The sequence below is a fragment of the Drosophila sulfurigaster genome, chromosome 2R (genome assembly GCF_023558435.1).
Source record: "Drosophila sulfurigaster albostrigata strain 15112-1811.04 chromosome 2R, ASM2355843v2, whole genome shotgun sequence".
In the NCBI taxonomy this organism is placed as follows: Eukaryota; Metazoa; Arthropoda; class Insecta; order Diptera; family Drosophilidae; genus Drosophila; species Drosophila sulfurigaster.
Window position 1 is genome coordinate 8719830 of NC_084882.1, and position 16753 is coordinate 8736582.

The 16753-nt window shown below is 38.7% G+C and overlaps 1 protein-coding gene across 1 annotated transcript in view; it reads right to left on the reverse strand.

Moving 5' to 3' along the window:
• Positions 1–279: 279 nt before the first annotated feature.
• LOC133838866 (uncharacterized) overlaps positions 280–16753 on the reverse strand; it is a 45600-nt gene continuing 29126 nt past the window's right edge. The window contains 5 exon segments of the mRNA XM_062270097.1: positions 280–5683; positions 5789–5904; positions 7396–7508; positions 7510–7548; positions 12567–12756. Of these exon segments, the coding sequence (XP_062126081.1) occupies positions 3567–5683; positions 5789–5904; positions 7396–7508; positions 7510–7548; positions 12567–12756 (2575 nt within the window). The 3' untranslated portion in view covers positions 280–3566.

Consider the following 16753-nt stretch of genomic DNA (forward strand, 5'->3'; position numbering starts at 1 on the left):
CAACAATTTGGCATTGAGTATGGGCTTTAGAAAAATAGTATACAAATATTTTGTCGCTAAACAAAACAATAATAAGTGAGCACAAATTAAAATACCACATACAAATACATCTAATTTGCGTGTTATTTACACGAATTTTAATTTACCTAATTTTATTTATTTTTGGCAGCTTTAGAATATCCCAAAAAACAGCGGCAGATATTAAACTATACAAAGTGACGTCTTTCATTTAATGAATACCATTTAATAAATACCATTTAATAAATAAAACAAAAAGTGTAATAAGTAGAATGCATTTTAATCAAACTGAAATATTTAATCGCTCATTGTAGAAATACAAACTTTAATAATTGTACGTTTTATGTTATTTACACGTGCTAATTTAATGTTACATATGTCCTCTGTTGATTTGTGCATGGTGTTGCAAATAAATTATTAAAATTTTCATTAAAAAGTCGAACAATGTACGGGGACACCATTCACACAGAAAGAAAAAAGAAACCAAACAAAAGCCATCAACATAAAGTTGAAAACATAATTTACATATTTGCCTTTGTTTTTTTGTTTGTTTTCCAGTTGTTGTATTTATTTTTTCGTTACTCATATTTGCTTTTTTGATGCTTTTGTTATTTGCTTTGAATATGTATAAGTAATTCCCGGGCTTGTCATTTTGTGGAATGTTTAACCAGTTTATTGTTGAATGCTATTGGATTTAAACTGTTGACCCTGTGTTGTTGTTTAAATAAATGTATTGTATGGATAAAGCTTAATCATATTAAACTTATAATACTAATTATAAAGTGCATTAATTAGTCATGACGTATTTAAGCTGTTTAATTTATGAAAAGGAAATTCACGAATTTTATCGCTTACTCATATGCATTTATTATGAGCTATTTTATTTTGTTTACCTTTGCATGTCGCTTATAATTTGCGTTAATTTATTCAATAACATTTTTACTTAAAATTTTTCATTTTTTTAACTGACATTTTTAATTAAATACGATTTATGCTTTTGCCAACCGTTGTGTGCTGCGTCTTGTATATATTGATTTTGCGTAGTTGTGTGTTGTATATTTTTATTTTACTATAAAGTCGATCCTTGCTTCACTTTAATAAACTACTTATTTGTGGTCTTAAGAAATTTCGGAAAATAATTTCCTTCAAGTAGAAGGGAAATTTTTTTTGCGGCTTATTAACTTGTTTATTAACTTGTGTTGCGGTTGCTCGTAGAAATTTCTATCGCTCAGAGTAGTGAAATCTTGTATGATTTTTTTTATCATCTTGGTTACCCCTAGTGATTTCCTTACTCAATTAAGGAAATGTTTCACATTTCTTCACACTGGGAAAGTGCACAAAGGCAAATACTCAAAAGACAATAACCCACATAAAGAGAAAAAAATGGATACAAAATTTCAACAATATGAGTGCAAAGCATTTCGGAATTGTGGCAAATTAACAAAGCCGACCAGCAGGGGAATGCTTATAGATGGCAACAGATCCTGACATCGGCAATGGCAAATGGCATTTGGAGCATTCACAGGGGGAGCTTTCCTTCTTTCAGTTCTCTTTGACGTGCAAATACATGTCAAGTGCTGTCGACACCACAACATGAAAGGAACCCTAGAGCCATGTTCGACATTTATGTGATTCCCTTTGAACAACAAAATTCTGAAATACTGCTAAAATTTGGGTCGTCTCAATTAGTTGGCTCTGACTGCCACGCTGTAAGAGTTGGAATGGCTTTCGTTCTACTTGACATTTACTTAAGTAAATTAGCGAAAAACAAATATTTGTCCAAAAACAAAAATATGAATGAAAAGCATCTACTTTCACCTTTCTTGTGATGTGAAAGAAAAACCAAAAATACAATTCAATTGGACGGAGAATTTAATTAGAACTTTTGCGTGCCCTTCGCTGAATCTGTTTATGGCAGCGATTTAACATTTTTGAAACAAAGTATAAACAGCTTTGTACACTTGTTGGGCAAAGTTTTGGCTGTGGCGGCTCAGATGAAGAAAAATGTTCTAGCGACAACTGCATGACATCAATTTGCATAAAATGCCACTCCAAAAAAGAAGAGAGAATGAAAAATAAAAGCAAGCAAATGTCGACACAATAACTCAATTCGCTGGAAAACCGAAAAGTAATTCACAAAGCAAAGGCATAAAAGCCATCAAAAAAGTTTCACAGGCTCCGGGATAGAGTTTAGGGAACAACGCAACTATTTTGTGGTGACAACTTTGATGTAACTCCCTGCGGTAAGAACGACAAGTCCTCCAGCAACAACTACTCGCAAAATGCCAAATATTTGAAAAATTTGCAGTTTCACAAATGCTGACATTTCTAGAGATTCAGCTTCAGTTCGGAAATGTTGTTGCTGATTTTGTTGAATAAATTTTCGCAGTCGAAAATTAAGTTGACAGCACCAAGGAATTGGTTTTTATGCACGAGTATTGGCAAGTTCCGTATTGTAAATAGTTGTTCTTCTTTGCCAAATTGCTGGCACAATGAGAGTCGAGAAGTTGACCAACTTTTCTGAAGGAAATTGAGTATTGTTATGCTTATTTTCAGGTAGCAACTTTCGAAAGCAGCTAAAATAAAGTTTTATCAATACATATTAACAATTAGCTCAAGTGAACAAACAAAACTTACGATTAACTGCAAATTTATGTATATTGTTATTGTTCTAATATCTAGATAATTTGTATTTGAATTAAGTACACTAATAATAATGTAATCCTAATTAGCGCTACTGGTAATACTTGATAATAATTCCTTTGTGCACATAATTAATTTGCTACACAAGCTGAATTATGGTGTTGTTAAAGTTTAAGCCTTAAGCAATGAATACCTTATGCATAATTATCTTAATTTAGATGATCATTTTTCACAATTATTTTCATTTAACTATTTATTACATTTAAAACTTTTTAATCACTTAGGTAAATATTTGAATACGTTTTTATAGAACATTTATCATTGCTGTTATTCCTTAAAAATGATTAATTTTAAAAAGAAACAATCCGAGTATGCTTTTAATACATCCTCAGACTTAAAAAATCAATTAAAGTTATGAAATATCCAATTTCCTTGGAATTCTTTTGACCTGATATTTCATCCTAATCGTCTTTTCTCCTTTTCTTTTAGTTGGCGAATTTAAATAAAAGCGCATTCAAACTTGCAGGCGACTTAAACATTGCACAAACTTGACTAGACCAAAGCGACCACAAGCTGCAGGTCCTTGTGTAATCCAACCACCAAGTCAAAGATAAACTTTACTCTTCCGAAATGTATTATTAAATTTTCGCAAACACTATAAAATTCCGACAGGCTGCGCGTAAGGAGCCTTCATTCCTTCATACTATTCCCGTCAGAGCCCAGACCACAGTCAGTCGTCTCGCATGATACTTTGTCTGTGTGCTCTTCGATGGCTTAGTCGATGTCGTCTGTTCTTGAGCGACGCAATGCGGGTAATACGGGCACAGCGGGACTCATTGTTTCATTGATGACGTCGAAATTGAAGAACTCCGCTTGCCAACTTCCCGGGTTGCCTTGTCTTGTCCTTAGATGCATGTTGTAATACTTTTGCTCGGCTGCTGACACTGCTGCAATTCCGTTCGCACTGTGCCTGTTGAAGACGATGATGATGATCCCGAGGAGCACCAGGAGTTGGTCGCTGCCGAAGCTGAGGAGATTGTGGACTCGATGCGTGCATTTAACGTTGATGTGTTGTTGCTGTTGCTGTCGCTGCCACTTGAAAGTGCTTGGGGCCCGATGTCTTTGTTGGACATCTGACGTTGTAATTGCGGTATGCGGCTTGGTGTCACAGATGTTGTTGTTGCTGTTGACACTTCTGCTGCTGATGGATTTGACACTAGCTGTCCTGCGTGTGTCGCCGCTAGCGTCTCTGGCGACATCTGCAGCAGGCGTGGTATGAGCGATGTCCTGGAGGCGGATTTCGTTGGCTGCGCATATAGGTCACCATTGGGCGCCGACCAACTTGTGGGCGAGCTGGGCATCGAGCTGACACTGGCGCTTGCCGCAATCGCATAGACACACTCGGTACGTTGACCTTGCGGTGGCGTCGCCTCATGCGCAGGCGGCACCGATTCGAATGACTGAAAGGAGCCGCTTAGCGTTGACACTGCCTGCCCCGGTAGCTGTGCTTCTGGCTTGAGAGTCGGCTGTTTGGGGCGCTTCAGAGATGCCGCTGGCGACTTGGGCACAATGGGACCCACAATGAGAGTGTTCTGCGTGATTTGCGGTTCTCCGGGCTCATCCTCGCCACAGTCCTGTGCGAGCATTAGCGGCGATGTCGTTATGTTGCTGCTGTCCCTCCTACGCCTGCCCAGTGTGCTGCTGATGGTGCGAGGTGGCGGCAGAGGTGCTACAAAGTTCTGTGGCGGCAACGAGTTGCGCTTGTAGCTGCGCAAATCCTGTGCCGTGGGCAACACCTTGGGATAGTTACGCTGCCGCAGTAAATCCAGCTGTTGGGCCGCAGTCAGCGGCTGCAGGTTGAGCGACTCTTCGTCGCGACTTGTAACATTTATGTCCACATCGTCGGCATGCACAAAGCTGGTGACCTGCTCATCTGCAGCCAGAATCATGTCCACGGGATCAGAGTGTGAGTGGCTGTGACGACGCAGCAGCGTCGCGTCACTTGGCTCCGTCAGTGCCGAGTGCTGGCGTTGCAGCAGCAGTTCATAGTGCATCGTCTCCTGGGTCTCGTGCATGTGCTGCGGCGTCAGCAGTGCTGCATCGGCCACTTCGATGTCCTGGCAGATGATAATGCGACCATCTGTCTGGGCAACTGGCGGTGGCGTGGGTGTGGTCTGAAAGCTGCCGGACTTGGGCAGCTTATGGCCTTGATTCTGCGATGACATCCATTCACACACCTTTGTGTGCGTGTCCACAGTGGAGCTACTAAGCTGACGCTGAATGGCATAGCCATTGATGGGCGACCTCTGACCCGTCTTTATGGCCTCATAAGTATTCGACTTGCGCACCATGTCGAGAACGTAGCTGTCGTCACCATCCCGAGACTTACTGCAACGCTTCAGTTCGTCGTCATTCGCGCCATCGTAGCTGAGAATGTTGCCACCCATCTTGCGTTGCAGCGACGTGTTGCGCTTGCGACGCTGTCGCAAGAGGAACGTTGCATAGATGGCCACGTTCAGCACAATGAAGATGGCAATGAGCGCGATGAGCAACTGCATCGTTGTCTCTGACTTAGCTACGGGCTCGGATGGCAATGGGGACGGCGATGCCGTTCCATCCTCACCATAATCAGCAATGTGCTGACCCGGTTGGGTTACCTCTTCGCCGGACATGCTGCCATCCATCCCCTGCTGTTGTCTATGAACATGGCCAAATGTGGGCGGTGCATTGTACATGTTCTCGGCGGCGGTCTCGGTCTGCTCGCTGCCCGTTGCCAGCGGATCCTGCAGCAGTAATTTGAGTGTACGCACCGGATCCTCGGCGCCATTGTCACGCGGCCCGTATTTGCTCATATGACCCGTAATCACCTCGTTTCCGGGCATTGTCGATGTTAATGTGCCCCGCAGCTGCTGCTGGCCCTGCAACTGTATCGCAGCAATTTGATTCAGCTCGTCTGGCAACTCTTTGTTCCAGAAATTCATGTAGATCTGACGGTATTTATAGCCCACAGTTGGTGGTATGCCTGTCGCGGACAAAGAGGTATAGTTGCCAGCCAAGGGCGAAATATTAAATTACATTAAAATGAACTCAAACGGACTTTTATTCGAGCACTGCATTAAGTACTTACCAATGTTCAGATAGGCTTGACTCCGTTTGTTAAACTCTGGCCAATCCAAGTCATAGCGATCCCATTCTAAGGCATGAGAATTCAAAAATGTTCCCTTCCACGGGGCTTTTGGGTTACTGGAGAAGATATTGCGAAAAATAGTAAAGTTGAAGTTATGTTAATTTATATATTTAACTTTTTATATTAAATACAATAATCATCTACAATTTAAGTTAATCCCACTATAAAGTATTGTAACTTCTTTTATATTTTTCCTAAAAAAGTATTTTAATGTTTATCTGATCGCACCAAATTTTCACGAATCGTAAATACTGAAGGTTTTTTGCATGTACCAAGTATAAAGATTTGCGGGGCGCAAGGGGCGTGGCAAAAATCTAAATTTAAACATGATCTGCGTACAAGTATTTCAACTGTTGTCAAAAGAAATTATAGCTCTATCTCTTATAGTCTTTGATATACAGTGTTTCATACGATCGGACGGACTGATAGACTATATCGTCTCGACTGTTGACGGTGTTGAAAACTATATGTACTTTATGTGGTTGAAGGACATTCCTTCAGGTTGTTACATACATTCCCTGCAAGCATAAAGGTATAATACTCTTCTATCCTATGATAGCGGCATAAATATATAAAAGTTTATTCAAATTTAAATACAATTAACCATTTTAAAAATTGTAGAAATATTTTAAAAATCGAGAAACTTTTGTTTTTGTTTGTCTTACTGCTATTGCGACTTTAAATGTTATGGTTTCGTTATCTTAATGAGAAAATATATACTGAAGGCGCCACTACAGCTATGCAATAAAAAAAAATATACTATTGAGTAGCTAAATGGTGGAAAAAACCATTTTAGTTGATAGTAAATTTGGCTCAACGATAATTGGAACGAACTTGAAATAAAATTTCCTCGCAATCAGGACTATTATGTGGCCAGATGCTCATAAGCTGCAATATCATATCCTGACAAACACACTCTTAATTCCCATTAGTAAGTCGCTAGTTCTCTCTAATATTTCCTGCTGATGCTCTGTGGCGTTTTTGGCAAAAAAAAAATGTTTGATTATTAAATTGCATGGTCATATATGAAGCTAATAAGCACTTGGATACGGATGTTCGGACATCGAAATGAATGCCAAAATGTCTGCTAACGATGTCTGATTTCAGCTTTGATTTCCATTTTGCTGGAGCACTGCCGCATTTCAACTAATAATATTTGCATTGCCCGTATGGTTGTTGCCTTGCTTATGGCTATTTTTGCAGTTGTTTTTGCAGCGAAATAATAATAAAAACGGCAGTAAAAATTCTATTCATTTCACTGTCCGAGCGTTGCAGATTGCAAAACGTGCCGCAGCCCAATGCCATGCACATCACCCACTGCATCCGCATTCGCATTTGCATTTGCATGCAGAGCAGCGACACTTCGTGTTGATGGCTCACTGCCTCCTCCTCGGCTAAGTGTACATCTGCTTGCCATCCCTCAACCCGTTCCCATTCCCGTTCTCATTCACGATCCCGCTCTCGTTCGCGATTCACCCATTTCCAATGGCAAACGTTCACAAAATGCACTCTTCAATTCGCTTCACCACAGACACTGTGCTACTCACCCAGACTTTACGAAATTCGTCCAATATGCCATTACCGCCTCGGAAAGAAGCTTTTCCTGCACGGAATAGTTGTGACTGGCAAATGGGCCGGCCGGCGCCAGCGGCGCACCAAAAAATGAACGCCAGCTCCTCGCCCATAATACTGTGCGGTAGCTGAAAAGGCAAAGCGCAAGCATAAAGTTTATAAAGTCACAAGTAAAATGCTCTTATTTTAAGAATACGTTATTGAAAAGACTTTTAGGTATACTAAATTGTAGTAAGTTTAAGATATGGAGATAATACCAATATAGTGATAAATATAATACCAAATAAATATTGCATATAATAGCAACAACGAATTAGATATAATTCCAAATAAGCATATTTATAATTAATTATTAGTATACACAATTTATTGAAATTTGAATTCCAAACTCTCGACTGGGCTCTAACACATGCAATATTCAATGTACCCCAGACAAGGGTTTAATGTGCACTGTAATTTTGGTGAAAATCTTTCAATTTTTAAATCAGAGCGAAAAGCTCTTCAGCTGCTTTTGGCCTGTCAGCATCAAACTTCTTAGGTTTCCTGCATAAATATTTAGTCAGCGAGCCAGACAGGCAGCGAAGGACTGGCAAGGAGATAGGCAGGGGAAACAGCAACTGCAGTAAGTAGGTAGGTAATAAAGCCAACTTTTTTACTGTTGCCATGAAAAATGTAACAAAGTCACAAAGCATTTTGCTTGGCGCTCATAAAAATCGCTGTCGCCTTTTGTGGCTGTTGTCCTTCTATCATTTCTCAGCTCATTGTCACTCATCTTCATCCTTGTCGCCAAGCTTTGGGGACGTTTACGGATGATGAATGCCAGTTTTGATTTTGATTTTCTTCTATTTTGACGAAATGCGCAAATATGAAAAGTAAGAATATTGGCTTAGACGCCGTTTTATTATGTCGTTCTAGGTTCAATAACCTTTTATCTGATATTCGACATTGCAGCTTATAGCCAAACCAATCGTATACTTTGTAAATATATGTTTTATTTTCGAATTTTTATCATGTACCCAGCATATGTTTATTCGCTTCCGCTCTAGCTATACGATGTTAGTACTGGAAAGTAGTCATTAATTGGAAATAAGTCAATCAAACCACGCAATTTCAACAACAACTTTAATCGAAAACATAAAAAAACCATATTCAAGAAATTAATTCGATTCCATATTTCAGTTAACAAGTTTTAACACAATATAAATATTAAATTACAAATTAAATAGCTTTTTAAGAGACAGGATATTAAGTATAAACATAAATGAAAATTCGAAATAGCAAATGAGATTTATTTTTGGGCAATTGAATATTTTCCATTGAATACCGCAAGCACTTCCTGCGTGAAATTAATATGAAATTTAAAAATTAAAGCGGAAAAGCTGAACATTAATTTGAAATGTATGCGTTAATTTTATAATTTATGCAACTGTTTGCTTTCCACTCCAGGATATCGTAGTGTGCTTGTCTAGCTTCCTCTTACTCTCTCTCTGTTTGTCGTTCTCTGTATTTTCAACGGAAGCAATAATTCGACTTAGCTCTGAGTGCAAAATTACGAAAATTGGTTTGTCAATTCTCAAAATATTATTCAGCTTGGAGGTAAATGAACCTTGCCCCCAAGGGTAAGGCGGACGGATGTAATGAGGGGCTTGCGTATTTCCCAACTCATCATATCTTAGGCTTTTATTAGATTAAACTCTCCCACACAAAGTCTTTAATTTTGATGTTTACTAACAAGTAATTAGAATTTTTGGCAGCTGTTGCCAAGCTTATTGTTCATACTTAAATAATTTTGTGTTCTAATAAGTATGCAATACATTTGATGTCATGCAAAAACTTTTTATTATTTGCCAAAGTCTTGAGCCGCGTTTCTTTTATGAATGCGGTCAAAAAAGTTTCTGCTTCTTGCCTCTTTCTCTCTCACTCTATCTACGCGCGACAAAATATAAAATAAAATTTTAGTTTCATTTTATTTTTATTTATTTTATTTTCATGAATTTTTCGTTTCCTTTCTCCCGCAATTTATGTCTCATTCTTATCAAGAGCAGCGAAGGAGAAAGTTTTACCAGACACGGGAAAAAGGACAAGGACCTCACAGGACATACTTGACATTCCCGGAATGACTTCGTGGTCGTGTGTAAAAAAATGCTGAATTTAATATGCAAAATATATTAAACTGTGAACGAGCTTGGCCAATTCGATAAATATACCGCAAAATACCTAAATAACTGAATAAATTGAACTGTACCATAACTCACTCCACATCTGAGCGGGAGGGAGATCCTGACATTAAGATTGGTTATTACAAAATATTTTGATGATATTAAAATAGCCGCATAAATATGGCAATTTAAAGAACATTTTTTCGTGCGTTGAGACTTGATTTAAATGAATGCGAATGAATGTCGAAAATATCTTCATTTACTTTAAATTTTATTTTACTTGACGACCAATTTTCTAAATTCCCATTGATTTTAACTGACAATTTACATTGGTCTCGAGAAAATCTTCTTTTGGTGAGCAACATTTACTCGTTACATTTTCACCAGTTGGACAATTGTCTTGAGTAGAGCTGCCTTTGGTGCACTTCAGAGCAAGTACGAGGTGTACTCAACTTTCCCTCAGCTGTCATTTGGTAAGTGAACAGACTCCAGCAGACTTGGTCTCCAGTTTCCCAACTGCAAACATGCAAGACATGTGCCAAAAAGTTTTACAATATGCCCGCGGCTTTAGTCGAGATAGTCTCTCTTGGAGAACGAGAGTGAGGGATGCGACGACTGACACTCAGTCATTTTGTCAGTTGGCATTAAATCCAGAGAGTGAGCATCGTATAGTGAGTATAGATATGGGATGCTTCTGTTTTGTCAGTCAGTGAGTGGCCTATAGAGGCTGCTTAAGCATCCACAGTCCAGCATGGAGTGAAAAAATAAACTTGGTCACAAGATGCAGAAAGAAGCGCAGTTTATGCACAAATATTCGCATTCAACTGAGTTTTTGGCTTCGTCTTCTGACAAAGCACAAAGCAAATGCCGCAAAAATGGCCGAATAAATAAAATGAAATGTCTGGCTAAAAAGAGAAAAATGTTGTGGCATTGTTAGAGCTCCCTCTCTCTTCATCTGCATGTATGTTGGTTGGTTTGTTTGTTTGCCAGCTGGTTTATTTGTCTGCCAACGCCCCCGAGCACATGGGTCCTGCCTTTCGACTTGCTGTGTGTAGCGATAATTTGTAGGCAAGCCTCAGGCTCAGCCTCAGACTGTGACTGTGCTTGAGCCTGCTTATCCCTCTAGGATGCTTTTCATGTTTACCAACGCCGAGCAGCATTCAGCATTCAGCGTTTTGGCTTTGCTTTGCCATGAAACATTTAAGTGAATTTCATTTTTTCATAATTTATTTGTAACTAATGCGCTCTGGCGCTTTGCGTTGATCGTCCTCGCATTTTTTCTCATCTCAAACACATAAATATAAATGTCGTTTAAGCTTCGCGACATACTCTCATCTATTATTTAGCTACTCTCCCGCCAAATGCGGCAAGTCTGAGCAAACTTGCTTCCCTCTTCAAGACTTCTATGTTTCCCCAGCATAAACAGGACTCTGCTTCTATCTGTAGCCATAATTTATCATTCATCGCATTTTATTGTATTTATACAAGGAGTTGTTTAATTGTGGGCTATTAAAAAGTTGTTGCACTTTTGAAACTGCCAACGATGTTGCCAGAAATTGTTGTCGCATTTGAAAATATAAAATTCTGTAATGCAGGCATTACGACAATGATTCATTCTATTTGGTTGAAGTGGACGCTCGACGACTATTTTCATTTAGTTCGAGCTGAGTTGACTTGGCTGCCATGGTTTATGTCTAACTAACTAGCAGAGCCATAAAAATACGCTTAACGCTCAGCTGAAGTTTACCCAAAAAAATAATGCCAAATAATAACTTTTTTAGCTTGTGAAATTGTTCATTTTATTTAGATTTTTATTTGAGTTGGATCCATTCATTATTTCAGTTTCACTGGACTTTATGTGAATTTAGCTGAACTCTGCGGATTAAAGATGCGGTTCTCTCTCTGCTTCTAGCCATTTCATGAATATTTATAAAAGAATTGTATCTACTTACTTCTTATTTGATTGTCAAATCAGTTAAATTGCAATTCATATTCATGCCGAATATTCGCATTGATTCAATTGAACGCTTTTTCAATTTCCATTTGTTGTACTAAATTTGATTTATCCCATCAAATTTTCGTTGTACACTTTATCAATATCAACGAAAATATAGACTCTCATCCACTCGCACTCTAATTGCAAATCGATAGACACATTTAATCATAACTTAGACCAAGGCGACTCTAAGCAACCAAGCAGCTATCTCACAAGGGCAATCAGCAGCGAATCCGTAAGCATGACAAAGCTATAAAAACTGGTGGCAACAGCCACTCGGACAGATAGTCGAGAACCTTCAGCTGAGACACAAATAACCAGACAACTTATTCAGGCATCTATTCATCCGCCCACGGGCAGCAAAGCTAAATGAACCCCTCCACTGAAGTGGCACGGTTGTCTACTTAGTGCTACTGGGGTCCAAAAGTTTAAGCTATGTTTGTTGTGTTTTTGGCTTGTGTTTTGGTTTTTTTTTTGTGTTTTGTTTTTAGTAGACTTGAAGTCAGTTCATTGTCTTTATTACGATCGTTACGGGCCGCGGCCTGTACAGCCTGCAAACTTGTGAATTGTTTTGCTGAAAAGCCGAAACGGCGGCCAATGATGGAATGACCCGGCAGACAGAAGCCAGAAGCCAACTGCCATCAGCCACAACCCAAGAGTACCAGTCACAGACCGCAGCAGTGGGCAGTGGGGAAATGGGCCAATGGGGCACTGATGCTTTAGCTGCGCGGGGGTGTCGACAAAAGTTTTTTGAAAATTATTTGGCCAAGCAGTACATGAAAACTCATTAAATGGCAACTCATGCTGGTTATTTGGGCAAAATACTCAGTGGCCTCTTTGACCACAGCATTTAAATTAAACGCGCTGCGTAATTGGAATCACAATTTGACGTGCTTACAATGCGTCCATTATGTGTACTACCACAGACTATAGAATACTATAGATAGAAAATTTACTAAGGGCGCAAAATACATTGAAATTGTGTACTTACATTTGCATACGGACCCGTGGCGCTATTATGGCCAAAAACGTACATATAATTACGACGATGCACATCCGCATGGAATACGCCAGTCTGCAGCAGAGGTCCGACAACTCGGGCATCGGAGAGAATGTCCAGCACAACGTCCCGATGCTCCAAATTAGTGGCCTTAATCGGATTGTTGTACATGTCCTGGTATCTGTGGGTGAAAAACAACAACCAATTCGTAATGTGTATTGTTAACGTTTTTGTTAGCTTTTGGTTATGCTGTGAGTGCTACAAGTAGTATATAATGTTGTGGTTCTAATGAAGACCAAATACCAAATTATCATCAATGCAAATTTCGAATTGAAATTAATTAGTTTTTATAATTATTTCATATACTCCTTATTGGAAGTTACTGTTGTTCACGTTCTCTTTTCACCCGCTACAAATTTTCAATAAAAACAGAACGACGCGAAAATGATATTGTTTATAAAATGTTCGAAATTAGTATGCTTACAAAATGCCAAAGATATTTTTGGTATATAAATATACCATTATATCGAAAAATACCATATAAAATATACCGGAACTAAAGCAATTAAGACCCGTCAGGTGCAGCGGTATTTTGTCATATAAAATTTTATATTGAAAAACTTAAAACCAAATACTGTAATTATGTTTACATGTACCAAAAATGGTATGCACATTATATGAATTCCCTTATTTTCTTTTAAGCCAAATAGTTATATTTATATTGCATTGCTAATACTTTCATATCCCATATCGCGTCTTTTCGGGCTAATATAAATAAGTTAATAAATAAATGACATTTGCCTTGACTGAAAAGGTCTGCGATACTTTATCGCCGTCTTTTTCGCTTTGAGCACATTGAGTATAGTGAAGCTGGAGCCAAGCAGCGTAAAATGCTTATGGGCCGCAGCAGGATACAAAAACTACAACTCGCATTCAGGGTACACTCTGAATGGGTTTGCACATGTCAAGCACAACACTTGGCCTTTTGCTAGCAGCTGTGCTGTCAGGTACTAGAAACCAAAGTAAGCAGCATGTAGAGCCCGAAGGGAGTCTGAGGGAGACACTAACACTCAAGCATTCAGTACTACAAGAAGTGAGGCGCATCGTTTTTTCCAAAGACTTCTGGATGTTAACCTGGCCTAATGTACAAATAAATAGAGCAATATTTTCTACATTTTTGCTCTGGTTTTCGCATCTTGCTTTTCCCTTTTACCATTTGGGTTGTCTGCCATGTTATGCATTTTATTGTCGGCTACTTAAGTTATGCGCTTTGACCTCGATACTGACAACGGCGATAGCAGCAGCAATGGAAAGAAGGCAAGAGTCAGAAGGCAACACACCGCGAAGACACTCATGGAGTTGCCTGCAGGAGGCACTCATCATGAATGTATTGCCCAAAGGTGGGAATATCTCAAAAGATGTTGCCTTTTTCTCACTTTTATCCGTTTGTTCCTGCTGGCTGTTGATTTTCATTTTGGTTTTGAGTGCTGCAAGTCCTGTGCCGGGGTAAGTACACAGTACTTGCTTCTATCGCCGGAGACACATGTTTGTACTACACTTGCTGGCATTGTTGTTGCTATTGCTCTTATGTCATGGGTATAGTACGCGATACATTTATTTGCGGTTTCTATTATGTAATCTCACACACTTGAGCAAACGCTTAGAGCATGTTTCCCTCTAGTTGTTGTCGTTACTGTTCTGCTGCTGCTGTTGTTGTTATTTCTGGATGCCAACAGAATCAGGAGCAGGATGGCAAGATGGCAGGATGTGTACTCGTCGCATGTAATAAATAAAGAGAAGATGTCAAGTCTAAGCTTACTTAAAAGACTGCGCAGTTCGGGCCAGCCAGCATGACTTTATTCTTTTAAATTATTAAATGTGTGTTTGTCTGTGAGGAAATTCTAGAAGGCAGTGAAGCAAATTTTGTTAGCAAAAATGTATTTGTTTTTTTTCAAATAAGAATGGTTTTTATTTTGCACAAAACGTGCATCTCATGTCGGTCTGCTTTAATTCAGTAATTTAAAAAAAAAAACGCAACTTTTTGTTGCCGACTAGCAGAATTCCACGGAAATGAGATAAATGCATAAGAGCAAATACAAGTTTTAAAACCACGAAATAGCAAACAATCCGACGGGCAAATCGCATAAGCAAATAATGCAAATGCTTAATTAAAAGTTTTGCATACACGCACAAAAACTACACATTCTATACAAGCTTAAATCAGATGCACATTTTGGCAAAACTAAGCGAGAAGCGAGAAAAGTTAGTGAAACTAAGCCAACCACGATGGTTTCATTTAATAAATACGACAATGTTACGTATACGCACCACAAAATGTGCCACAAAGGAGGCCAACACAAACGTTAACTCTCCAAACGAACCACAAAACACTTGAAACCCAAAACGCAAACGCCTCTGGAAGCGACCACCGAAAATATGCACAACAAACACTCAAAAGCATGCAATGAGCAGAGGAACTCAAAACGGGACCAAAAAGCAAACACGGGGGAGAAACACACACACACACACAACCAACAGCACCTAAACATTGTCATTTTGTCATTTGATTTTGTGCCACGCCCACAAGAAACATATCCACAGTCAGACAGTCTTGCTGCGGCCGTTCACACCGAGCACAAACTAAAAGTGAACAAATTGTGCTTTAAGTTGAAGACTATGCTACATGTTTACGTTTTTCTGGGTATCAACAATCACAATTGGCCCTATTAACACTACAAACATGGAATTTATTTGAAAAATTTTAAGCGTTGTTATTAACTAAGCACAGGAGAAAATTTAGATTGTATTGCTAGTGATTGTAATTTATTATAAGATATAAATTTACTTCGATTTGTAGTGTATCGAGTTGTATTTGAATTTGTCTAGTGTCTAGTTTGTAATTTGTTTATTTAATCAACTCTATTGCATAATTTTTGAGCAAGAAATTATAAAATTAATTATAAAAATTGTTGATGCATTCAAGGAAAAGCTCGCACATTTGTTTTTTAACACAAATACTTTAAATATTTAAAAAGCTTATTTGTAATTGTGAAAAAAAAACATCTTAAAAAGCTAAAGAACATATTTTATAATGATTTTTATCATTCGTTTATTTTGTTAGAATCGATAAATATTTAATTTCATATTGATCTTAATGCTGTTGGTTAGTGTAAACGAGCGTCAGCATGACATAGTCACAAGTTCGTTTCCCCTGAGCCACTGAGCATAAGCAATGCTCACATTTAATTTCCGAACAACGTGTGTGACACTTTAAATATTTCCGCACTCGAAAAGACATTTCAAGTGTCCGTAGGTGAATGCTCGTATGTGTGCGTATCACTTTATACATACCCGTGCGTGTGTGTTAGTGTGTAGGAGAAGTGTGGCGATATGACAGTCAACTTTTGGCTGAATGCAGCCATTTGCTGTGTAGCGCCCTACATTTTGATAGTCATTGGCAGAGTCGTAATGAATTTGCTGAAGAGTTTGCTAATGAAGTTGTGTAAATAAAATGCAATTTGATTTCAAATTGCATTAAATGAGAATGTGCTGCCGGAACTAAGAGGATGCACTGCGAAAGGTGTTAACACTCGGTGTTGGCATCCGAGTTGAATGATCCTAACTGAGAGTTGTTAGTTTTCACCCCAGCTCTTAATTAATATTCAGTTGTAATGGATAAAGGTTTCTAAGCAACCCGAAATAGAGCAGAGTGGCTTCTGATAAAACTTGTATTTATATGCAAATTTTTTTTACGCTAACGACAAGTGTTTATACAAGCATATTGCTAGTTGGCTATTTGCACTAAAGGCAATATGGCAAGCAAATGATTTCAATGACTTCTCTAGAAGAGTTGACATAGTTTAAAGTATACTCATATTGAGCATCATCAAAAGAATTAATTTGTTAGTACACAATTTTAAATTTTCGTCTTCAATTGCAATTTCGTAATCCCCGCAACAATCTCATCCACAAATATGAGCATCCTTTATTAGCATATATAAGCAAAGTGGAATCAGTGCTTCTGCCAGTCTAGGAGTCAAATCCATTTAATCGCCCTTAGGCCTCACACATGCCATCTGATATGGCTGCAAAGGCAACAACACCCTTAAACGTTTGCCTAAATAACTGGCTAACCGAAACGAGTTGTATCTTCTCGCACACACGCTCACACACTTTGT